This window comes from Paraphaeosphaeria sporulosa, assembly GCF_001642045.1.
Source record: "Paraphaeosphaeria sporulosa strain AP3s5-JAC2a unplaced genomic scaffold CC84scaffold_6, whole genome shotgun sequence".
Lineage (NCBI taxonomy): Eukaryota > Fungi > Ascomycota > Dothideomycetes > Pleosporales > Didymosphaeriaceae > Paraphaeosphaeria > Paraphaeosphaeria sporulosa.
This window is the reverse complement of record NW_017253365.1, coordinates 1,191,791-1,214,858: the sequence shown is the minus strand read 5'-3', so window position 1 is coordinate 1,214,858 and position 23,068 is coordinate 1,191,791. Positions and strand designations below refer to the sequence as shown.

General features: G+C 53.0%; 9 protein-coding genes across 9 annotated transcripts; 2 read left to right on the top strand and 7 right to left on the bottom strand.

Moving 5' to 3' along the window:
* Positions 1-249: 249 nt before the first annotated feature.
* CC84DRAFT_1260066 (uncharacterized protein) lies at positions 250-2,703 on the bottom strand (the record flags this gene model as incomplete). The annotated part of the gene is made up of 2 exons (XM_018184964.1): positions 250-792; positions 1,774-2,703. The coding sequence occupies 2 exons, from the start codon at positions 2,701-2,703 to the stop codon at positions 250-252; spliced, it is 1,473 nt and encodes a 490-aa protein (XP_018035109.1).
* Positions 2,704-3,056: 353 nt separating this feature from the next.
* Positions 3,057-4,031, bottom strand: CC84DRAFT_1165119 (dephospho-CoA kinase). The gene has a single exon (XM_018178645.1). It carries the CDS (start codon positions 3,930-3,932, stop codon positions 3,141-3,143), a length of 792 nt encoding a protein of 263 aa, XP_018035108.1. The 5' UTR covers positions 3,933-4,031; the 3' UTR covers positions 3,057-3,140.
* A 204-nt stretch (positions 4,032-4,235) lies between these two features.
* On the bottom strand, positions 4,236-5,506 carry CC84DRAFT_1121388 (cleavage and polyadenylation specificity factor, 25 kDa subunit). The gene is made up of 4 exons (XM_018175607.1): positions 5,407-5,506; positions 5,107-5,358; positions 4,812-5,059; positions 4,236-4,753 (listed from the first exon to the last, which is right to left on the bottom strand). The coding sequence occupies exons 1-4, from the start codon at positions 5,445-5,447 to the stop codon at positions 4,473-4,475; spliced, it is 822 nt and encodes a 273-aa protein (XP_018035107.1). The 5' UTR covers positions 5,448-5,506; the 3' UTR covers positions 4,236-4,472.
* A 94-nt stretch (positions 5,507-5,600) lies between these two features.
* Positions 5,601-8,291, bottom strand: CC84DRAFT_1165117 (Metallo-dependent phosphatase). The gene is made up of 7 exons (XM_018178644.1): positions 7,883-8,291; positions 7,452-7,783; positions 7,146-7,403; positions 6,733-7,093; positions 6,607-6,684; positions 6,086-6,557; positions 5,601-6,037 (listed from the first exon to the last, which is right to left on the bottom strand). The coding sequence occupies exons 1-7, from the start codon at positions 8,037-8,039 to the stop codon at positions 6,004-6,006; spliced, it is 1,692 nt and encodes a 563-aa protein (XP_018035106.1). The 5' UTR covers positions 8,040-8,291; the 3' UTR covers positions 5,601-6,003.
* Positions 8,292-8,825: 534 nt separating this feature from the next.
* CC84DRAFT_801286 (uncharacterized protein) lies at positions 8,826-10,673 on the bottom strand. The gene is made up of 2 exons (XM_018187474.1): positions 10,654-10,673; positions 8,826-10,476 (listed from the first exon to the last, which is right to left on the bottom strand). Exon 2 carries the CDS (start codon positions 10,391-10,393, stop codon positions 9,167-9,169), a length of 1,227 nt encoding a protein of 408 aa, XP_018035105.1. The 5' UTR covers positions 10,394-10,476; positions 10,654-10,673; the 3' UTR covers positions 8,826-9,166.
* Positions 10,674-11,822: 1,149 nt separating this feature from the next.
* CC84DRAFT_801482 (uncharacterized protein) lies at positions 11,823-12,720 on the top strand. Its single transcript, XM_018187475.1, has 3 exons — positions 11,823-11,886; positions 11,955-12,160; positions 12,255-12,720. The coding sequence occupies exons 2-3, from the start codon at positions 12,042-12,044 to the stop codon at positions 12,592-12,594; spliced, it is 459 nt and encodes a 152-aa protein (XP_018035104.1). The 5' UTR covers positions 11,823-11,886; positions 11,955-12,041; the 3' UTR covers positions 12,595-12,720.
* Positions 12,721-12,846: 126 nt separating this feature from the next.
* CC84DRAFT_1187711 (uncharacterized protein) lies at positions 12,847-16,800 on the bottom strand (the record flags this gene model as incomplete). The annotated part of the gene is made up of 4 exons (XM_018180950.1): positions 12,847-14,597; positions 14,652-14,857; positions 14,905-16,248; positions 16,331-16,800. The coding sequence occupies 4 exons, from the start codon at positions 16,798-16,800 to the stop codon at positions 12,847-12,849; spliced, it is 3,771 nt and encodes a 1,256-aa protein (XP_018035103.1).
* A 1,886-nt stretch (positions 16,801-18,686) lies between these two features.
* CC84DRAFT_1147559 (uncharacterized protein) lies at positions 18,687-19,712 on the top strand (the record flags this gene model as incomplete). The annotated part of the gene is made up of 1 exon (XM_018176599.1): positions 18,687-19,712. A coding segment is annotated over one exon (1,026 nt), but the record flags the coding sequence as incomplete, so codon positions are not given.
* A 1,901-nt stretch (positions 19,713-21,613) lies between these two features.
* Positions 21,614-22,940, bottom strand: CC84DRAFT_1147557 (NAD(P)-binding protein). The gene is made up of 5 exons (XM_018176598.1): positions 22,839-22,940; positions 22,627-22,780; positions 22,556-22,575; positions 21,777-22,506; positions 21,614-21,727 (listed from the first exon to the last, which is right to left on the bottom strand). The coding sequence occupies exons 1-5, from the start codon at positions 22,864-22,866 to the stop codon at positions 21,700-21,702; spliced, it is 960 nt and encodes a 319-aa protein (XP_018035101.1). The 5' UTR covers positions 22,867-22,940; the 3' UTR covers positions 21,614-21,699.
* Between the last annotated feature and the right edge of the window lie 128 nt (positions 22,941-23,068).

The following is a 23,068-nucleotide window of genomic DNA, read 5'->3' as shown; positions in this document are numbered from 1 at the left end:
ACCGCGTCGAGGCAGTATGCCCCAGAGGTTGCGCGCTATGCACGTAATGGACGTGATTCTGTGGTTGCTTCCACGCTCGTCAAACGTGATTCTCTTGGTCCGGTCTCGTGTTGGACAAGCTGCTGAAAATAGCTGCCGGGCGGTAGCTGTAAGTATACCATAGGGAGGAGCCACGAGGAGCCTCTCATCATCGTCGCTTTCTGCATACCGTCTTCTTATTCAGGATTGTCCATGATACTTCTTCGCTCTTCACCACACGTCTCTCCACGACCCCTCAATTGCATCTTTCCGCCACTCAGCCTCTCGATACTTGACACCTCTCACCTCCGAGTTTAGCCAAGTATCATTTTCCTCAGCATACCCGCTTTGGTCTTTCCAATCACTTTCAACACGGCTGCCCGCCGCGCTGCCGTCCCACTTCGCGCCTTCTGCGACACTCCCAGGCGTCTCCACGTCCCCGCCCCATCCAGTCTTCCCGCTCCACCTAGCACTGCCAGCCACGCTCGCCTCTACGCCAGCCTGACTTCCTCCGTCTTCAGCATTATGACCATGTCCACGGCTATCTTTCACACTCCAGGCAGAGTTCCATTCTTGGGCACCATCCTCCGATTCTGGTGCGTCCTCCACAGTGGGTGCTCTATAGGTCGAGTGGCTCCTCACAGAGCGAGTGTCCTCGTCATGCTCTGCTACAAGTTCCCCATCACTGCCGCGGTCATCCGATCTAATTAGCGAAGGTCCACGCGAATTAGAACCATTGGACCCAGCAGTAGAATGATCGGATATCTCCTCGACCTGTCGTCTCCATGAGTATGGCGTGACGACCGAGGTTCGCGACCCTGCTGATTTGTGAGAGCGGACCGACGGCGCTCGACGGCTGTTACCTGTCTGTTTTCCCCTGGACCCGGACACTCTGGATGTAGCTGACTTGCTTGGAGAGTGTACGGAGCGTACAGTATTGTTGTCGTCACCCTGGATCCAAGCTGACACTGAGGCGATCGGTGACTTGGTAGGAGAACGTGATGTTCTGTATGAGACTCGCGTCTCGAACTCGTCTACATCCCGCTTCCAGCTATCATTCGATCGAGCCCTAAAAGCTTCACAAGACTTGGTAGGAGAGCGCAATGCACGACCCGAAACGCGTGGTTCGAATCCGTCGACATTTCGCTTCCAGCTACCATCCGAACGATTGCTAGAAGTCTCACGCGACCTTCGTCGTCTCGGTGTGGTGCGGGCTGATTGCCGGTCCACATCCCCAGTCCAAGTGTCTTTGGAGCTGCCTCGAGATTGGTTGTGAGAGGATTCTCGCCTTCGTGGACTAAGAATCAAATCGTAGTCCATATATCCTCTCCGTGTGTCAACTGAGCCGGCTTTAGAGCGGCCACCCGACGCTACTCGCAGCGATGAGCTTCGCTTGGATCTCTTATCGTCAGGCATCCAGAAGCGCATTGCACTTCGGGAGCCTTGCGGTGCAGCGCCTGACGTAGTCGAGGGGGTGGCATTTGAGTATCTGCCTGAAGATGTCGACGATGGGCGTCGGACGGCTGCAGCTTCTTGGTCCCAACATGCCTGCTCAACCCACGAATCGTCGGACCTGGTTACTGAAGTGATTTTCGAGAGGGTCGTGGGAGACTTCGATGACCTGATTGACAATACAGGTTTGATCGGTGAAAGCTGTGGAACAGGCCATGCGCCGGGTGGATACTTTGAAAGTGATGGCGGTTTTGCGGATAGCATCGTATGACGATGCGTTGTAGAGAATGGCTCACTTCGTACCCCAGTCATGAAGAACTTCGTAGGCGACACAATATCTGTTACACTTTCTTCGGGAGTATGGGCTTCTGGTATAGGTGCGAGAAGTCTCGAGGATGGCTGGCGACATCTGTGACGCCTGTGTTCGTCCTTTCTCTGCTGGTCACCAGACGCTGCTTGCGCTCTTGCCTTTTCTTCCTCTTCTCGTTCTCTCCGCTCCCTGGCTTCGACCGCTGCTCGAACCTTGACTTCCTTGTCACTCTCTTTTTCTCTCCTCGCAGCGTCCTTTGCTTTCCTCTTCCCGATCCTCTCTTCATACTCCCTTTCCCTTGCCCCCATCTCTTCCCTCTCCCCAGGTCTCCCTGAGTCATAATCCGCCTCCTTGTCAACAACGACCACTCGCCCATCGCTCCCCTCAATAACAAACGTACCCCACGTCAAGGGCTTTGGTATTCTAACTCTGCCGTCGTTCTCAACTGCTCCAACTCTATGCTCTTTCCTTCTCTTCTTCTCTTCTCTTCTATGAGCTTCGCCTGCATCCTTGACTTCAACCCTGGCTATGCTTCGCATCCTCGCAAGACTCCTCCACATATCCCCCGCAAGCGCCTTCTCCTTCTCGATCGTCCACTCGGCGTCATACTTGCTCGTGCGCCATTTGCCCTTGCTGTAGAACGCGCGATCAACAATGCCGCAGCCTGGAACAATTGGCACACTGGGGTAGACCATGTCTGCGCCGTCGTCTATGAAGCTTCCGGTGTAGATAGTCTCGGAGGCTGCCGAAGTAGGTGAGACTACGGGCGGGGCAACAGAGGCTTGGGCACCTTCGAGCCAGCTGTTGACGTCGCGATGTTCGGCGCGGGGCATCCGCCGGGAGAGATTGAGGCCATCGTCTACGAACGAAGGCGGTGTGATGGACGTCACGGTGTCGGAAGGTGTGAGATTCGGGCGTCGCATTGTGGCCGTTGTGGAAGGGGCAACGGGGAGCGCACTTGACGAACTGGGATTTTATAGCCGTTGGCTACTTTGGTCGATGTCTGTAGCAAAAAGCCGCGTTGAAGAAGCGAATGTGCTGGGGTCGGATAGCATAGAAGTCTGATGACAGTTCTCGGGCGCGGAGAGTTGGTAACGCGCGCGCGGCCAAGTTAGAAGTTGCGAAGGCAAGGCGTGAGCTGAGAAAATCGTTGGGATCAATGCGATTTTGGAGCCGTTGTGGAAGACAGGCTGAAACTATTGCCGCAGCAACCACAGCGGGCATTCGTCGACTTACTAGTAGAGAGTGAGCAAGTGAAAGTGAATGGAATTGATATTGGCAAAGATCAGATGGTGGCACAACATCGCGAAAGACAATTCGTTAAACATCAATGACATGGGTATCCGATACGTCTTACCACCTATAGCTTCGCCTTCTCCCTCCTCTTCTCCGCCTCCCAGGCCAATTGCACCCCCCTCATCTTGTACCAGCTCACCCCCGCCGCAAGCGCCGCCAGCGGCGGACAAGCCCACAGCAAGAAGCTCCACCACGCGGGACTCTTTTCCCTAATCTCACTCATCACCCTCCGAACCTCCTTCTCGAGCTCTTCCTTGCCTCCGTCATTCCACACCACCACTCCCCGTCCCTCTCCCCTCCTCAAGCACCGCTCTACCTTCTCCCTGATGTCGCCCTGACTGCTGACCCTATTCCTCGCATCTTCCTCCGTAAGATGTGCATCCCTCGCGCGCAGCCGCTGAATCTGAATCTTCGGATCCGACACCCCTACCACCAGTATAGTCCCGCAGTACCTCTCCCACCCGCTCTCAAACAACAGCGGTACGTCGAGTACGACCGCCCAGTTTCCCCTCAAGTGAGCCCACACCATCTGCTTGTACATTTCCTTCCGGACCGCGGGGTGCACGATGCTGTTGAGCTTCTTGCGGTCGCGCTCGCGGTCCTCGCCCGCGCCGAACACGCGGCGGCCCAGCGCGGGGCGGTTGAGCGGCTTGCCGGGCGCATCGAGAAGGAGATCGGGCGTCGTGGGGAGAAAGTAGTCCACGATGGCGTTGTAGCCGGGCGTGCCGGGCTCGACGACCTGGCGGGCGATGAGGTCGGCGTCGATGATAGGGAGAGAGTAGGGTGGTTCGCGGAGGAGGGATGAGACGGTGGATTTTCCGGTTGCGATTGAGCCGGTGAGACCGAGGAGAAGCATTTTGAAGATGTACCTTGGCGATATGCTTCGAAGTCTGCTGCTCAAGGTGTTGTTATGTTGCGGTTACGCGCGCGTTCGGTGTTTACATGGCGTGGGGAGAGGTGGTGATGTTGCGGGGCGGAAACGAAGCTCCATTGCCTCGGAACTTCGAGCTAGGGCCACGATCGCGGGGAATTTGCTGTCTTCTAGATATCGAATAGTGACACTCTGCGACCTTCGGATCAGGTATTTAGAATGCAGTTCCAGTTTGTCACATTTTTGTCTTTGCACACAGCAAATTACCATGGCTCAGCCGAAAAGAATCCGTGAATCAGAGCAGTGTCCGAGTATTCGTATATATACCTGAATCGCAGCCCAATGCTCCTGGAAGCTGTAGGACTGTTCAGCATGAAGCCTACGAGCAGCGCCAAAACGCCTCGTCCAACATGCTCAACCACAATCATGCCCTAGACCAATAGAAACCCTTATGGCATCGAACACATATCCCATAACGCCACTAATGCCACCTCAAATCCGACCGGAGAAGCCTCCAGCTGAATGCTATGACAGCGTGTGATCGCTTGCCGCGTCCCCATTCGGCTCCATCTTGACGTCCTCATCGCCACCCGCGAGTACCTTCACATGCGGCCTACTTCCGTCCGGGGCCCCTGTTCCAGGCGTGCACGCCACAACCTGGCCATTCTCATCCACGAATTCGAAGTTGTAGCGTGATAGCAAGTGAGGAATCGCCGAGAGCTGGGGGCCGTAGCGCGCCGTGTTGTCGTATAGCTCAAAAAGGGGGACCGCGAGAAGCTTCATGTTCTTCGGGACGCTGAGGACCTCTGTTGACTTGTCAGACTATCGCAGGGGTGAAAGAAGACAAGATCTAGGGCAACGTACTACTCCGCGGCAGCTGGATGAAGTACAACTTCTTGCACTCCTTTGGCCGCGTAACATGCGCCGGGATGAAGGGGTACATGAAGGTCTCGAAATTGGGACGCCACCACTGCGCGAGCGTGTCGCCGATCTGCCACTCGTCGTTGACGCCCTCGCCTGTGAACTGCGTGCCGACGGGCGCAAGGCGCTCGTTCAGCCTAGCCTTGAAGCCTTCGATCTCTTCAACGTCGTGCGTTAGGTAGTCACCGGGCCTGCAGATATCAGTACGCGCATGAATAAATTCAGGCTGTCGACATACAGCTTGAAGAAAGCGTTCGCGATCTGCAGCATGAGGATGTGCGGGTGGTTGTGCTCGTGGCAGACCAGCACGCCTTCGCACGTCCTCCGCATGCCATTCGCCTGGTAGTATTCCTCCAAGCGCTTCAAACGCGCAAGCACTGATGGGTCCTCCTCCGGCTGGGCATCCTTGGTGCCAAAGGTATAATTGCTGAGGGGGTACAGGCGGATAGTCTTCGGCTGGTTCCCATTAAAGTCTTTGGGGAGGATCGGGCTACGGCAGATTAGCACATGTAACTAGAACGCAGAGCAAGCTTCGCACGGGTAAGAGCTTTGGGAAGCCTCCTTGGTGATTGTAGACATGTTGAGCGTGTGTTGGAGATTCAAGCTCGCTGGCGCACTCGACCGCCTTACGAAGTCGCGACGGGTTACAGGGATGTTTGGTCGGCATGCGCGGACCAAGTTCGTGTTGATTGGTCGTCTCACGTGCGGCTGATCCCCCGGGCGGGCGCGACATGGAACTGTGAATCTGATGCCGTGTACTCTACGCATACATCATCTACAGGTGTGTATGTTCTTCCAGATTTAGTGTACAGTAGCAGACATAAGTCTACAGTCGGCCTACGTAACGCCTACACTGCGACCCAGAAGGTAGTTATCTACATCACTCCAACACGCGCAGCACGTAAAGACCCCATCAAGATCATGTTCGTAAGAGTATTCATTCCATGTACGCTGATCATTCCAAGTACCAGCACATTACTCCGCTTCATAGCTATGCCTCTATGTCCCGCCCTCGGCCTGCAATACGCCGACTTTGGTATATGGACGAAGCTGGCAATGGCCAGCTGAATGAGAATCACAAGTGCCAATCGCTATCCGTCAAATCGAACTGCCAGACGACCAACAATCACCTCCACTAGGTTCGCTTGTTGCGTCCGGAGCCAGATGACCTATAGAAATCAGTAACTGCAGCGGCTATGATGTTGCGGTCAACTTACATGCTGATTCTTCGCGCAACCGTTGCAAGTCCAGCATCGTTCTCAGCCTCCTTGCTCGCCTTCTCGAGAGCCTGCTCTCGGCTCGCTTCCTGAGATTTTCGTACCTCTTCGTGGCTTGGGGGCAATCGCTCGTTCTGGAGATCAACCTTTCGGGCGTCTTCGAAGCTATGGATAGCCTGCTTGATGCCTTCGGCTCCGAGCATAAGGGTACCTGCAGGAAGACGACCACCCGACGCTGTCTTCAACTCAGTGACACGCTCAGACTCTTCGCGCAATACTTGGAATACGCGAGAGAGCCTGCCAATTGCCAAGATCTTGTTCTTGATCGCCCGGCGTTTGAATTCGGTAGATTCCGGATCCATGTTCTGGGTAAGGGGGGGTGACGAGGGACCAGACGCCAGAGAGCTAGGCGTCTCCTCCTCCAATTCCTCTTTGGAGCAGGTGTTGAGGATCGCGATGAGCATGTCCGTGACTGCGCCAATTAGCTATGCTCATTTCTCACCTCTGGTTGGGCAACTTACTCTTCTCTCCAACGAAAGGAAGCGACCAAGTGAACACATCCATGAAATTCGGCAGCCAGTACGGGTGCGGCGTGCAGTCTAATGTGGTCAACGCTGTGTTGTTACAACCAAACAAAGTAGACTTACTGAATTGTCGAATGTTCATAACATTGTTCTCATACTTCAAGACTGCAGCCTTGTTGTTGTACACATCCAGGTAGTTTGGTGCGCTGAAGATTGTCATGACACTGGGGAACCCAGTAGTTCTCGTCTTCCTGTACATGCGGTAGCCTGCATCTTGCGCTTCGTGAGCGCGAATGATGGAGAGTAAGTTATTCTTCTCCAGGAAGGCGCATGCAGCGGGGTATGAAAAGAAGTAGGAGCAGCCTCGGACGTGGTTATGGACGAAGAAATCGTTAGTCTTCTCCTGCCCAAACTCTTCGAGTGGATCGGCCCACAGGATGTCGCACATCAGGCCATGAGTTGGGGGCTCGCGGAATCGGTCAATCTGTGGCAGGTCAACCGTGGCCCCAGGATCAGCAGGTAAGAATGCAGCGTACGCTCTTCAGATCGTCTAGTGTGTGGAGCTCTGGGCTCAGCCCACCGTGTATGCACAAGAACTGCTTATTCATGACCGCCGCAAGCGGTAACGCGCAGAATGACTCCATGCAAGCTTCATACACAGCTTCGGAGTACTTGTGCTTGCACTCCAGCTTGAAGGTGAAGTAATCGGTCAAATGACGGCACTCGTGGTTTCCTCGGAGCAACCAAAGCGTGTTCGGATACCAGATCTTCAACGACCAGAGGTACAGAACACACTGAAACTGTCAGTGTCTGCCATGGAATCTCGCTAGCGGGAAGCTGACCTCTATACTGAAGTATCCGCGATCGACGTAGTCGCCCAAGAACAGGTAACGTGTTTCGGCGGGATCGCCGCCCACTTCGAAGAGCTTCATGAGGTCGTAGTACTGCCCGTGTACATCACCGCACACGGTTATGGGCGCGTCCATTTCCAGCAGGTTGGGTTCCGACTTCAGCACCTCGGTACCTTTTCGTATGATCCATAGCGCCTGCTCTTCGGTCAAGCGACCCTCGCGGTAGAAGTGTTGCTTCAGAAACTGGAGATTTGGCTTCGTAGGGTCTTGTGGCGAGAGAAACTGATCTTGCGTGGGCGGATGGAAGGCGGGTGCCTGAACGTCTGTTGCCGCCTGGTCAGCCCTAAAAACCCTACAGGTTTTGAGTCCGTCGTGAGCAGCATTGGCTGCTCACTCAACCTAGGGACTTTCTGGCGACTTACCTTTGCAGACTCGCTCGAGGGTGCTCACTTGGGACCCGTCTTCCATGGTGTGCAGGGTAAAGTCAATCTCAGGGAGCGGCTTCTTGTCCTTGACGGCGCGGATGGCATTGTCAAGGTACTTGGCCTGGTCCACGTCGCCTTGCTGATTGTTCTCCATGGTGGGCAAATGTGGCTCTCAAATGGGGTTGAGGCGTCGAGAAAGACGGTGGAGGAGGCGACGAGGGGCGGGTGGGGAGGGAGCTCAGACCCTTGGGTGGCGGCGAACGAATATGGGGCCGAGGCTCCTCTGCGCTTGGAAATGGGGCAAAACAATAGGCGGTGGCATACAGGAGCAGTCAGTACAAACGGGATATATGCGGTCGCTGTCGTTGTCGTCGTCGCGTGCTCGTCGTTGCGCTGGCTGGCAGCTGTAGGGCTGAGAAAAGCGTCAAGCTGGAGGGGATCACTACCTAAAGCTTGGCGGGCACGCCAATGAGGAAGCTGCAACAACCATGGCCCGTAAGCAACGACGACGAGTACATGGACAATGGAGATGCCGAGGGTCTCATTGTAAGCCTCTCTGCAATCTCTATCATGATCGAAAGCTGTGTTGTCTGAATGCATTTATCAAGACACTACGCCCGTTCTCAGACCCATTAGCCAACCGGCCTGCTCGTATTCCAGCCTGGCAGGTGCGACCTGACGTTCCACCGTCGCACAACAATCTTGAACGATTCAGTCCAGGCTCCACTGCATGAGAGAGCATACAAGTCCACTCTGGGTGCGACCCGACGTCCAGATGATGCCGAGCTTACGCAGGCCAGCTGTGCCGCATTTTGCATTCGGTTAGCCCGAGGAGTACGTGTACGTGGGAAACGGAGGCGAGTGCTGCTTGGAGTAGAATCAACGACACTGTGCAGCGGATAATTGCACCATGTGTTTCACATTCAGGTCGCTGCAATGCCGGCTCGCAATCACATCACAATGAGCTAAGTCAGGCCAAGTATCGCAAGAGGGAATGCATTCGATGCGAAGCGAAGCTATGGACTTCAAACGAAGTACGATACAGAAGTATGCTCAAGAAAGCGAGCGTTGCGATGTCCACCACAAGACCTCATAACCAGGGCATGCTGGGACTCTGACCCAAACATGAACGAAAATAAACATCAAAAAGGTACTCTAGAAAGAAGAATGTGAAAAGAAGTGAACCGGCCGCCTGTCGAATATTTACAGAATTCGATCCCATGCAGCCAACCCGTGACCAACTCCAAGAAATGCGTTCGTGAGAGGCGTGACGCCAGGACTTTACAACACGCTGCCACGCTTGTGGAGGGCTGCATGACGGTTGTGGAGAGTACCGCGGGGGAAGCGGATGCTGCGGCGAGAGAGTTGGCCGTTGGAGCAGCTCGTACCCTCGGCGAGCTTCTGGGCCACAGCGTAGCCGAAGTTGCAGAGGCCGAAAGAATCGGTGCCAATGCAGACAACAGCACCGTCAGTGGTGCACGGCGTACCAGCTCCGGCTGAAGCGTTGCCAGAGCCAGAGCCGGTGCCAGTCTCAGAGCCAGAATTAGGAGCAGACGGGGCAGACGGCTGAGCGGCGGCGGGCTGGGAAGCGATGGGGGTAGCGGCAGGCTGAGAGGCCTGGTACGAAGCGGCAGGCTGGGAAGCAACAGGCGCTTGGGTAACAGCAGGAGCGCTGGAAGCAGGGGCAGTGCCAGCAGCAGACGATGCACCCGGAGCAAAGACACCTCCGCTGTTGGTGGGAGCAGCAGTGGCTTGAGCAGGGCTGCCGAGCTTGCCAGCACCAGCGCCCAGGATAGTCACAGCAGCGCACCCGGCGCCAGAGATGGCAGTGCCCGGAGTGGCACCGGCACCGGTGGCGACGCTGTCACCAGGGTTCGGGTAGACGAAGTCCTGGCCGGAAGCAACCTCACACTCGGTAGGGGGGAGGTTGGCGACAAACATGTCAGGCAGTTGGCCAAGGACGGAAGAGACATCGGCAGAAGCAGTGTCACGCTTGGAGCTGCCACTTGTAACTTCGAGAGGAGCACAGTTCATGTAGAATTCGCGGTTGCCGAGCTTGTTCAACCAGGTCCAAGCAAAAGTATATTGGCCGGCGGGTAGACCCTCAGGTATCTTGACGGGAATCTTGGGGTTGTTCAGGTCGTCCTTGTTGCCAGACATGTTGGTCTCACCGTCGCCTCCCTGGCAGCCATTGATCTGACTGTGGAGGACCTTCCACTGAGAATCCTTGGTAGGCTTAGTGTCTGTGGTGATGGAGAACTGGCATGAGCCTCCACCGTGTGTCGCACCACCCTTAAGCTGAACTTCCAACGAGCCACCAGCCGCGACAGTGTTCATCGAAGTGATAGCGTATGTACCACCGGGTTGCTTGCACGGGAAGTCCGCAGGTTCCAGGGGAGCCTGCTGAGTGGCAGAGTCCTCCCAGTCGAAGGGAACGGGAGTGTTCAGGACCATGTGCGCTGAGGCACTCGCGGCAAGCGCAATGAGAGCAGATGTCTGGAAAAACATGATTGCTGAAAGATTGTGATGATTCTTTTGCTGAGAAATCGCTAGACCTGCTGAGCGATGTGACGACTGTCGAAGGATGGGGTCTATGGTGTATTGTTAGCAGTCGTCCATGGGGTTCATAACAGTAGTACGGGCCATGATCTCGCAGATCTATGCGGAACCGAAAGCTCTCTGAGACAGCGCACTAGTACGAGAAGATACTCCTCAGAGACAACACTTTGGCGAGAAATGTAAACACACACAAACTTCGCAGCACTTACCAAAGATATGCTAGTGCAGCTAGAGGAGGTCGGGGATAGACAAGTCGATACTCTTCAAGACAAGATCGAAGTTCAGCAAAAGATGATGGTACTCAGAGAGTGGATGCTCTGCCGCAGGCTGGAGCTAGAAAGAAGAATGTACAAAGATGGAAGAAGGAACGAAACGAGCTTGTGGTGCTGCGATGCGGAAGACAGAGCTACAGCCGTTCAAGGGACCTTTATAATCTCCTCTTACTCTCGGTGGCGGTCTGGGGGATCGGGCACAGCGTACTGTGCAGGGGTGTTTCGACCCGCATGGCAATGCCACGGCGGATCGCAGTGAATGATCAGGGTTCATAGGCCGGTAGCACGCCTTTCATGCAACCATGTCGAGGAGGAAAGCGGGCCAGGGGCTCGAGTCGGTTTAGCCATCTGAAGGCTTGTGCGAATGGACTGCGGGCGAAAGAGCGAACATCAGGCTCGGCAGGGGAACTCTCGGTATGATTGGCTTCTGTTGATGGAGATTCACAATTGTTTCTGAAACATCCTTCGTAAAACTACGCAGGGGAAGTTTGACGTGGGGCGGGCTAAAAGAGTCAGGCATGGCAGGGTTGGTTGGTCGCCTTCCCGCCTCGGGCCTCCGCCGAGATACCAATCGATAAGATGCCTCGCGGACACTGTGAAGCTTGGTTAGCGAGATCTAACCTCATCTGACCTCGCATGAAACACGACTCACCTAACGCACGCTGTTTGCTATTCCCATTCGCCTGCACCGGGCCCCTCTGCACACGGTCGCCCATTACGCAAACTAGCCACCAAGACCAGTGGCTTCCTTGCGCGACCCTGTGCGCACGACGGCCCTCAGCGACTGTTTGCCGCCGCGCTCTGGAGCGTCGCGCCCGCCCGCGCCATCACATCTAAGGCCAGCATCCGGAAAACCTTGTGTCGCAGGTTGATTGCAGGCCGGGCGGATGGCGTCGTCCAGATGGCGGGAGATCATGGTCAACCCCGGCTTCTTGCCCATCCCCAGATCCAGTAAGGTGACTGTGCACATATTTTCCGCGTAAGCACACTGTATTCTATATGCCGGCTCGTGGCTGGATCAGCCCGATCGTATATTTCGAGTCCTTGCTTTGCCCACGATGCACAAAAAGACAAGCTGAATGTGCAGCTGTAAAGCGGAAATTGGCCCACAACGAAGGTTCCACCGGCGGTTCCGCGTATGAGGGACGAGAGAAGGTTTTCCGGGATTAGGCGAGTTCCCAGCGGCTGCGTCGTCGTGGCACAGTCAAGCTTAATGCTGATCCTAGCGAGCCGTAAAGATCACCTCCCGCGAGGATACCACATGCCTTCTTGAGAACTCGATTGGTGAGCATTGGCGCTCGTCAAGCTTGCGGTTTCAATTGACGATGAGCACCAAATCATTGCAGTTCGCCAGCGAGGTCGTCAGCGAGGCCCAGCGTGATCGTGAACATAGTCTGAGGACATTCCAAGTGCGCAGGCCCACGAATTTCTGTCGACTCTCCATGTGAGTCCTCGTACGGACCAGGTTCGCAATGGCACAGTCCACGCGTCCCGTGGTTACATTGGGATTCAATTCCTGCTGAACTTCCACCCTATAGTGCCTTTGCAGCTGAGGCTGCTCTGCCGTTCATGCCCAGGCTTGACATTTCTTGGAGGCAGTGTGCGAAACGAAATACATTTCCGGTGCTCAGTGGAGTCGCAAGGTCCGCGATGCGAAGTACTCGTTCTTCTGTTCGCGGAGTCCGTGAAACAACTTCAAGCGGGGCGGGGCGCAAGGCTGCTGATATGTCATGCCCACGCTGCTGGAGATTTGAAAAGATTATCCCGTACAAAGATAGACTGTCAAAGGGCGCAGTAGGCGATGATGACGAGTATAACCTTGGTGGTTTTTGTTGCATTATGGTGACAATCCACCCGGACTTGGATGCCAATACCTGACGATCGTATGCAATCCGAGCTAACCACACTGGTGACTCATGGAAGTGCATATTCTTTTCAGGGCGGTAACTTTGGGCGATAATCAATAATCGGGCGCGCCGGATTTCAATGAAGCGGAGAGGGCGAAAACGTTCTCGCATAACTTGTGGCGCCGATCTTGTGGCTGTGCTGACCTGCGCCTTCAGCTCACCCAGGGTCACTGGCCATGTAGTGACGTACGCCTTCGCCACATATATCGTACCTTTTGCTTACTCAGGTTGAAATAATCCTCTTCCACGGTCGTATTAAGGGTGCTTTCTCAATTCCAACGTGGACCCGACCATCCATTCCGATATAGCTACCGTATCCGTATCGATAGTCCAGCTGCTTCAAAGACTCGAGACGACCCCTTCTTTTCAGTTGAGAGAACCCTCGCATTTCTTGAACAGCTGTGCTTCCGGCAAACAAGGGGATAACAGAAGCGACACTAGTCGGTAGGCGGGCGAGATATTTTCCTGGTCGTCGGAAGTACACCCAGCAAGCAACGACTGCATAGATGCAGAGAATACCTTCAGCGATAGCGAACAATGGTGTTGATAAGAACAACCGCTCGTCCTTTGTGATTTTCAGTCCAGTCAAGGAAGATGAGTTCCCGCTTGTTCGCGCAACGAGTAAATGATCTTTGTTTGCTCCAAGCCATGCGGCGAACAAGCTTGCGTACACCCTGCCTAGCGGCTCTTCGACGTCCGTCAAGGTAGGAACCTGCTGATTTGGATCAAGCAATCTATTGCTGTTGCTTTCAAGTTGAAGGAAATGGTTCATGAAGTCAGTCGCATAACTTTCGTTGTGCCAGAAAGTCTGAGCGGACATGAAAAGGTATTTGTTGGACTGCGCGATGAGGTTGATGGGATCGGTTTCAAAGATACCTTGGGAAGTCGCTGCATTGAAGTTGTCTTCCAAGAATGTGTGCTCGGCTGGTTTTAGTAAGTGTCCGGCATTGTCTACTCGAATCGTAGCACGTCCTCGTACGAGTCGTGGTCTACATTCCAGGAAGAAAGAATTCTGCGAGTTCAATGTCGTCTTTTTGGATGTTTGACATGTCCCATTAGGAGTGCGGAGCCAGCCCATGAATATAGATGGCCAGCATATCTCTTTTTCAGCTTGCGTGGCATTTTCATTGGCGGTGTCCAGTGACAAGACTAGTTCTAGTGCTGAGGGCCCTTGTTGGCATATCGTGTCGCCAATAAAGTCTGTTGGACCCGGACTTGCTTGGACGTGATAATCACTGACACAAGTGGATCGTGAACCATCCTTTCCAGTAAGAGTGCTGTTGAAGATGGATCCTGGCTCACCAGTCCGCGAAAACAAATCCTTGGAGCGTGGGTCGAAAATTGTGCAGTCCAGTTCTGCTCCAAATGCGGTCGTTTCAGCCTCGTACTCGCTATCTTCTGTGCCATTGGCATGCATAGGCGAGACGAATGGAAGGTAGAAGAATCTTTTGTCGGTCCATGCAAGGAGAGAAGTGTTTCGAGTATAATTCGATTCAAGAGCCAGGAACTGATCACGTCCGTTTCCACCATGGTATGCACCAGACGCAAAATCAGACCCGGACATCTCCAGTCCCTTCGGGCCGATACTTCCGTCAATTGATACAAACTTGAGGTCGAAAGGTGGATCAAGATGAAGCTCTGTTTGTATATCGACAACCTGATGGTTGAAAAGACCCGCGAAAGCGACGGCGAGCAGATTCGCCAAAAGAGCCATGGAACAAACAGCTCCTAAAGTCAGATGCCGAGCGCGCAACGCTTTCCAGACGACCAGTTGTGGCGGCAACGAAGCATAGTCGATATCTATTGAGTCTTTAGCCTTTGCATTGCAGTCCTGTAACTCTTCGATGGGTTGCAGCAAACATAGCAGCCGGTTCATCAGGACCCAAATGGGCTCAATGAGTGTAGCGATTGCAGTCGGAATGTAGTTCTCCAATAAATTTTGAACGAAGTTGTTCTGCGAAGGAAGCGCAACGCCTGCAACAAGTCTATAAGCATGCCTTTCAATGATTTCCAATGTCCAGCGCTTACCGTTGAGTCTTGCTTTGATGAAAAGAAGCGCTAGTCCGATGGCTAATCCGAGGAAGAAACCAAAAAGCAAGATCAACATCCACCAGCTGAATTCTTTGGGTCTGACTGGCTTCTGCACTGATTTTAATGATCTTGAGTGTTTGTATGTAAGAGAGCGGATAAGCGGAGATTTGGCTGATGCGGAGGTTGAGGCCAATTCCACAATGCTGCGGTACCATCAGTGCTGTAGAACAGGCTATTTCTGGTTGCGTACCTTGTCTTATGCCCACGCTCAACAAGCTTGTATGTTCTTTCAGCAACAATCTCCTCAATTTCCTCGTTGGTGCAGCAGTCAAGCCCCTCAAAGTCTGCAAGCAAACTGTAGTTGTTGGCTACTAGCCCCATTAGACTTGCAATAGTACCCGGATCCTGGCATAACACAGTTTGTGTAGAAATGCTTTGATAGTAGAGTATTGCGGCAAGAACGGTAAGTATCCCAAGAAAACCGACCACGATATAAGCGAATACCGGTTCGAGTACAACTGCTGATGTATTGGACACGAGCTCGCCCAAGGTCGTCTTATGACTCGAATACTCTCTGCCTTCAAGAACATCAACCATGGCGCGTAAAAAGAGAAGTCGATAGGCTTTTTCGTATGATGAAGCCAATACTCTCCAGTCGAGATAGCTCTCTAACTCTGTTTGTTGTCCAACAATAATAGCAAGATTTAGCATGGGTTGAGGACTGCTTTCCCAGCTCACATTCATATCAGTTATCTTCTCCATGTAGTTAGGAATCGTGTTGTCCGGAAGCCCATCCCCATGGAGGTATGCACCCGTCCAGCCGCCGTTCAGTAATTGCTCCATCCAGGTTGAATTGAAAATGCTGTTGTCGACTTGGTGCTTCGGGCCAATTGTTTCAACCTTCGTAGGGCGTTTCGTGGCGCTCTCCACAGTTGCGTTGACTTCTTGCGAATAGTATTCTGGCGTGCAAAATATTGCAGTGATGTTGTTCGGAGGATCAGAAGCGCTCTTCTTGTTCTGAGTGAATGCTGCGAAGAAAGTGTGGTTCTGATCTTGTGGACAGTCGCTGCTGAGGTAGAAATCAGCCATTCCGGGATTAAAGTATCCGGCGTATTGGCCTTGAAATTTTTTGACATTGCTCAAGATCTGCGGGACGGCGTGCATAGTCGTATTTCCGTCAAGAGGTGATCCGAAGGCACAGCCTTTTGAGTTGTTGTATCGTGATACACCAATCTTGGTAGCCACCTCGCATCGAAGATCCAGTCCATAGAGTACCGTCGGTGCGGTCCAGAATGTAGCATCGCCTGGCCCATCTTGCTCGATGGAAGAAGGTTTGAAGGGAGCTAGGGTATAATTAAGGGTCATGTATTCGGGTAGAGATTCATTGAGCACTACGATTCCATACGTTGACTGCGCGAACCGAGTAGCAAGATATTGTGGCTGTTCACTAGCAGGTACGAGGCTCGCTGAGACGTCGAACTTAGCCGAAAACGTGCGCGTGACGTGCTCAGTCGAGAAGATGCCTGACTGGGTAGGAACCAAGCCCCAGGTAACAAGTACCAGGGCAAGTGAAGCCCAAAAGACGTTCCAATGTCTGTAAAACCACGATTGGTCAGCGAGGTGTCTAGATTTGGAATTGGAACAGTAGGCGATCTCAATGTCGTTCAACAGCTTACCTGTTTTTCAACGCTCGCACAGGTACTAGAGGGACGAAACCAAATGGGTAGGCCAGAAGAAGGCTATCCTTCCCCAGTGCACCTTCCTGGTTACTCAGACGATGCCACGGCTCCAGTCGCTTGACCTCGAGATCTATCCAAGCCCAGAAAATACTGAAAACAACAGCTAGGATCGTGGGGAAGTATTGGTATAGGAACGTCCGCGAAAGAGGAAGAGCGTTAATATCCTGCGCGAAGATGATGCCATGTTCTCGTTGTGATCTTCTGAGCAACAGGACAAGAGTGAGTATGAGCAGGAGTGGCGTGATGATGGCAATGATAAGAGTCGCAGGATGCAGCGCCGGCGACTTCCATCTCTGAGGCTCGTTACTCTTCGTTCTCTGGATCTGGAAAATGTTCTTGAATGTGGAGGTGGCGTGCAGCGACGAGTTGGGAAAGCTCGAGCGGGCGGGTGCTCCTTGATTATCCATCGCGACTGGCGTACCTGAAAGCGCCAGATGAACCAACACAACGCAGCCGTGAGATGGAAATCAATAGAACCAACAGAAAACAAGAACAGATCCAAGCACACTCACATTTGCTTCGCAGCGCGACTTCGCATCAACTTCGCCGGGCGGTTCCCGTCGTACATAAACGGTGGTCGTGGCCCCCATGTCATTGGAAAATAACCGCCCGGGTGGGCACTTACTGTGCCGCAGCGCGACCTCTCACACGTCCATTTGTCGCGACGGCGCTCGCATAGCGGGCCGCTGCAGGTACAAGGTACGCGAAACACAATCCATATTGCGCGAGCTAAATAAGCCTCAAATCTGTGTCGTCCTTTCCAGATCTGGTTCGGGTAGCACACGATCGTCAACGGGTGACTCTGCTGATCGTTGGTTCTTGGGACGGTGGCACCGCACCGGTTTCCAACGATGCCCTTGGTGCTCGACGCGAGTGCGAGGCTGAGATACTAGTATGGGACCTTCGGCCCTCATATTGTGATTAGGGCGAGATGGGATACCTATAAGCTCGTGGTTCCTAAGCAGGATTGGTCCTAATTAGTGTCTTCACGCACCCCGCGCTTCCGCGTCTTCGCGTCTCTTTCATATCTATCTGCCGCTTGAGACTGTTCTCTTCGGAGGCGGGACGACACATAGACCTCTTCTAGCATAGCGCATACCTGCCCGGAATCCTCGACTATTTCCTGGGACCCAAGACAACAGAAGGTTTGGGCTAGAACATATCATCTCCGTGTTCTCATCCCTTGACTGAATTTCCAAACTCAGTGAGACGGCGTGAGGCAGAGTTGACCACAGGTCGAGTTGGAATGGAACGCAGCCATCTCCTTCAGCGTACCACCAACCTCGTGTGCGCCCGCCTCTAGGGACGATTCAAGTCTTCTGTCTGAAGTCGCGCTCGTCTTCAATTACACGTGATTTTCTGAAGGCGACTGTCACATACACGGGTACGGCTGGAAGCTGTTCATGGCGTGTGTTCAGCTGGGAGCGCCACTGCGCGCGAGGAGTGTACAAGTCATTGGTCCAGATCCTATCGGACACTGGCCGCTGCACAACATGCATTGGAACCCCGCTCCATCCCTCAGCCTTTGCACCTGCGGTACCCACAGCCATAAGGCACGCAGCTCCTCTGCGCCCCGTCGGCCTTCGTTGTCGCATGCTGTTCCTCCGCCGATATCTGCTTTGCAATGGAGCCGCTCACCATCTTGGGGCTGGCATGCAACATTGTCCAGCTGGTGGACTTCACTGCGAAAGTCTTGAGCGGTGCAGCCGAAATCCGCCACTCCACGAGTGGGCTCGATACAGGAAGTGATGAGCTTCTCTACATAGGAAAATCCCTGTCAAGCATGTGCGATAAGATACCGGATTTACTCTCTGATCCACTGCGAAAGATGGAGCTTTTCGCCGAAGCCTTCGAAATCGCAGCCGCAGCAAAAGAGCTCGCACAGAAGCTGGTCAAAGTTATCGAGGGTTTGAAGTGCGATACCAAGTTAGGAAAGCAATTGGGGAGCTTCCTCCAGGTCTTGAAGACATTGTGGAAGAAGACCGAGATCGAAGATATGCGGGTACGACTCGGCGATCTGAGAAATCAGCTACAGGGAATTCTTGTACTACATCTGAGGTATGAGCATTAATCAGGTTACGCGCAGTGTACAAAGTCCCGACTAACACAAAGCTTAAGTTCTACTCAGAATAGAATGGCCAACCAATTGGATAAGTTGAGCAGCGACTTGGGTACATGGGGCTCGAATCGTGCAAAGTCTCTGATAGAGAGCACACGTAACCTTAGTTTAGAAAGCGACCAACCGGAGAAACTTACAGTCCTAGAGAACGAGTTGAAGGCCATTCGTACTGGCATGGATAACCTGAGTAGAGACGACGCGTTCCTGAACAGCTTGTACTTTAATACGATGTCACAGCGATACGACACCATTATAGAAGCACATGAGGAGACGTACGATTGGATCTTCGCGCCGGAAGCTTACCCGGAAAGAGATGCCCGTTCACAAATCGAGTTCCGGCAATGGCTTGAGAATGGAACAGATGTTTATTGGATTTCAGGAAAACCGGGCTCTGGAAAATCGACCCTGATGAAGTTTCTTGCTACATGCAAACACACTCGAAGGTATCTCAGACGATGGGCTGGGAATTCCCATCTCATCTCCGCCGCATTCTACTTCTGGATAGCTGGGGGTGACATGCAACGATCTCAACTCGGACTGTTACGACAGCTCCTCTTTGAGACCTTGAACGCACGTCCAAGTCTCATCGGGGTTCTTCACTCGCAGGCGCAAGCCCGATTGATGAAAACCTTTACTTCATCTAAATGGCGGGTAGAATCCGACACTTTGATTCCCTCTCATTGGACACTGGAGTCTTTGATCCAGGCGCTCACTGACCTCGGGCGGGAAACATCTGATCAAAAGATCTGCTATTTCATCGATGGGCTAGACGAATATGATAAAGACCACTTGGACCTGATCGCTACGATCGAAACACTGTGCAAGATACCAAATGTCAAAGTCTGTGTTTCGAGTAGACGCTGGCCGGCTTTTGAGAACGCTTATGGATCAAAACCTGGATGTAAGCTTTACTTGGAAGACCTCACCTATCATGACATTTTCCGTTTCGCCCGAGATAAACTGGCGAGCGTACCCCAATTCGATGATGCCGAAGACGACTTGGATGTGGACCAGCTCGCCGAAGAGATCGCTGTCAGATCAGAGGGCGTCTTCCTGTGGGTTTTCTTGGTGATACGTTCCTTGCGTGATGGAATTACTAACGGAGATGACGCGGGAATGCTCCAGAAACGACTTGATCAACTACCTACCGATCTGGAACCATTCTTCGAGAGGATCTTGCGTTCTGTTGATACGATGTATCATGAAAACATGAAGATCATCTTTCAAGTCGCTTTACAAGCATCGGCACCTTTACCTGTGCTCGTTTACTGGCTTCTAGACGAGGAGAAGAAGTGGACTGCTCGGGCTCTACAACCAAAACAGGACGAGAACCAGACCAAGCTGGAAAGATTTCAGCACACGATGACGCAAAGACTACTTGGTCGATACAAAGGTCTGCTGGAGCCAAGCCGACGAAACCGCGACCCGACTCGGTCGGTCCATTTCCTTCATCGCACAGTTCGAGACTATCTGCAAACAAGAAGCGCACGAGAAACGCTTCATATGACGAATCTCAGCGTGAATTTGGCAGCTTTCAAAGCCACCAGTGCGTATGCAAAGCTCTTTTACGTCAGAGAAGGTTGTCCCAGGGACGTGATTCGAAGCATGGTCGTTTTCGGCCGAAGGGCCGAGCTCTCCGGCGAAATGACTGACGTACGCGAGGCTCGTGGATTCAGTACGCTCCTATTTGCAAGTCAGAAGTGCAAAGTCTCTCATTTCATCGCACCAATGATAGAGTTCGGATTCACTACGGGTTTGCAGCATCTGTATGACCAAGCCACTACTTCGATTGCGGCTGATATTTACACCTATGAAGAACCACCGTCAGAATTCGTACTAGACACGGAGAGCATGGTCAGGGCTTTGGAAGCGCAGACACAGTCGTCCCGAGAGTTGATCGGAGAGAATCGCGCAACAGATGCCTTGGGCTGGCTTTTGAGAACGTACAAAGATCAGCGCAATATGTTGTTCTTCAACCATGTTGCAGGTATGGTAGGTCTGGGTGCAGGCCTGTACGAGACGTGGCCAGTGACCAAAAATCAATGGCAGGTCTCTCTCAAGGCTTTACTTGAGAACGGGATTGACATCAACGAAGTGTTCAAGCATCCCGAAGTACAGGCTTATAGTGTTTTCCCATGGATCGGCATGACCGGACAGATTCGATGCCAGTTCTCTAGAACCTTTGGCCAGCTGTCACGGTCCAATTTTGACGTTTTTTATCAGTCACAGCGAATGCCTATGGTGGAGGATTGTCTTAACGGCATTTTCAGGGCATACCAATGCTGCTTGGCTCACGGACTAGACCCAAATCGAATACTGGTGGAGCTTTCTGTATGGGAGATGTGGATCTGGCAGTTCATGGATATGCTCGGAACGCGTCTGGATAGCACCGTCATCAGAGATTTTTGCCGGAAGATGACAGCTCTTTTCCTTCAACATGGGGCAAACCCTTTCGCCAGAGTGCGCTTTCAACATCGATCGGAATCAACCGAAAGAATAATCTCAGTCCGTCACTGTCTGCAGCCACTTGTCGAGGCACAGGGCCAAGATGATTTATTGAAAGTCCTGCAAAATGCCAGAAATGATTGGCGAAGCAAGACGTTACCTTCGGACCCCTCGAGCTTCACGTCGCATGTCAAAAGGAGAAACTCAGAGGAGGCTAAGGCATTGCCAGCGAAGGCTACCAAGTCCAGTGTGGGGTAGATAACACTGGACGATATCGAGCTAGACAGCCAACCATGGAACGAGCTGTGGGCAATATGTACATAGCATTACTACTTTGAGATACATCGGACAAGCGAGTATCTCCCGAAGTAGATGACGACTCGGACGCTGCGGAACGCTTGAAGCCGTATGGCATTCGACTACGCTTCATCGCCAAATGGAGCTGAAAGGGGTGTAGCTGTGCCTTCGAATTGTTCGAGGCGTCGTTGCGCTCCGAGACCGCCGCGCATGTCGACTTGGTCTGGCTATGTTCTTTTGGCGTTTCCATGAGCATACTTACCACGACGTGGAGTCAAACGTAATGCTTCGCATGCTTTCGTGAGCCAGCGAAAAACGCGGAACAGGGAAGCATTAGTATGCAAAAACAAGAATCGTTCAATACCCAACAGCTTGAATTGGAACGTCCGTTGCACACGTCTAATACATTGTTGTACCCAAGATTGACTGCCCCCCGCAGATGCTGCTAACGAAACGCACCGACTTCTTTGCGCCTGCCACACGTCAGAAAAAGTTGTATCCAACACTTGTAATCAGACTTACCACCAAAACTGAAAATTGACAGTCCCAACGTTTATTCCCAAGTCTTTCAAAGCCCCCGTATCAAGATGGCAATCATACGGCCGCTTGACCCCATCTCCCGGTTCGTCCTCCGGCACAAAAGGCTCCATGCCGTCAAGTGGCAAGCCCATAATCTCCGCAAAGACCTTGACAATCTCCCACTTCGTCATTCGATCCTCGGAGCTGAATTGCAGCACACTCGGCAACTCGCGGTCTTTGTTGGCAGGATCCAAGTACAGCGTAGCGAGATCGCGGCACACGCGACCCACGTCAGAAGTATTGGTCGGATACCGCAGCGCCCAGTCGTCGACCTTGATCTTCGGCTGGCCAGACTGGATCTTTTGCGATTCCCAGAGCTGCGACATGAGGACGTTGACGGCGGAGTCTTTGGGGTCGTTGGCGCTGCCATATAGCACTGGGACACGTAGCACGACGACCTTGTTCTTCGCGTTTTTGCTTTCGACTACGCTCAGCACGGCTTTCTCGCCGTCGAGTTTGGTTTGACCGTAGACGTTTGGTGGGTCAGTTGCGGAGGTGGGATAGTACGGTGCTTCGCCTTTGCGGCCCGAGAAGACGTAGTCTGTGGAGATGTAGATAAGAAAAATACCACGGGAGATGGCGGCCGAGGCTAGAGCTGCGCTGGAGTCTACGTTGAGTGCTTGGGCAGCTGAGGGGTTGGCGGAGCACGAGTCTGGGAAGCGGTTTGCGGCACCTGGTCGATGTGAGCGGGTCAGCTCATGCTGTGTAATAGGCCAGCATACAGTGCACCACAACTTGAGGCCTGGTTTTTCATGAGCAATTTATGGCTTCTAGTGTTGCGAAAATATCATACTTGATTTCGTCCAGGACTCTTTCGATGTCGTTCGCGTCAAGTATGTCTAATTTGATGATCTCTGGTGGACTGGCCCGAGTGAGACCTGTGCCGATAGCTTTCCAGCCATCTACATTGAAGACATTTTGCACTTGCGATCCCAGCAGTCCACTTGCTGTATGAGAATTAACATGGCGTCTGCGGTGAAGACGAATGCGAAGCTGCAGGCTTACCTCCTGTGATCAACACAGTCTTCGTCATTTTCGAAGAATATGTAGCCCTCAAGAACCACAGCAGTAGGATCTGCGTCAACACCTCATGACTTCACTCACAAAGAGTTGGTGTCGTGCAGCGCGGGGCGCACCCGTGAATTAATATGACGGTTCGGCAGCCAATCAACGCCATGCGGTCGGCACATCCCTGCCACCTCCGACGTCAACACATCAAGCTCGCGAACTTCTTC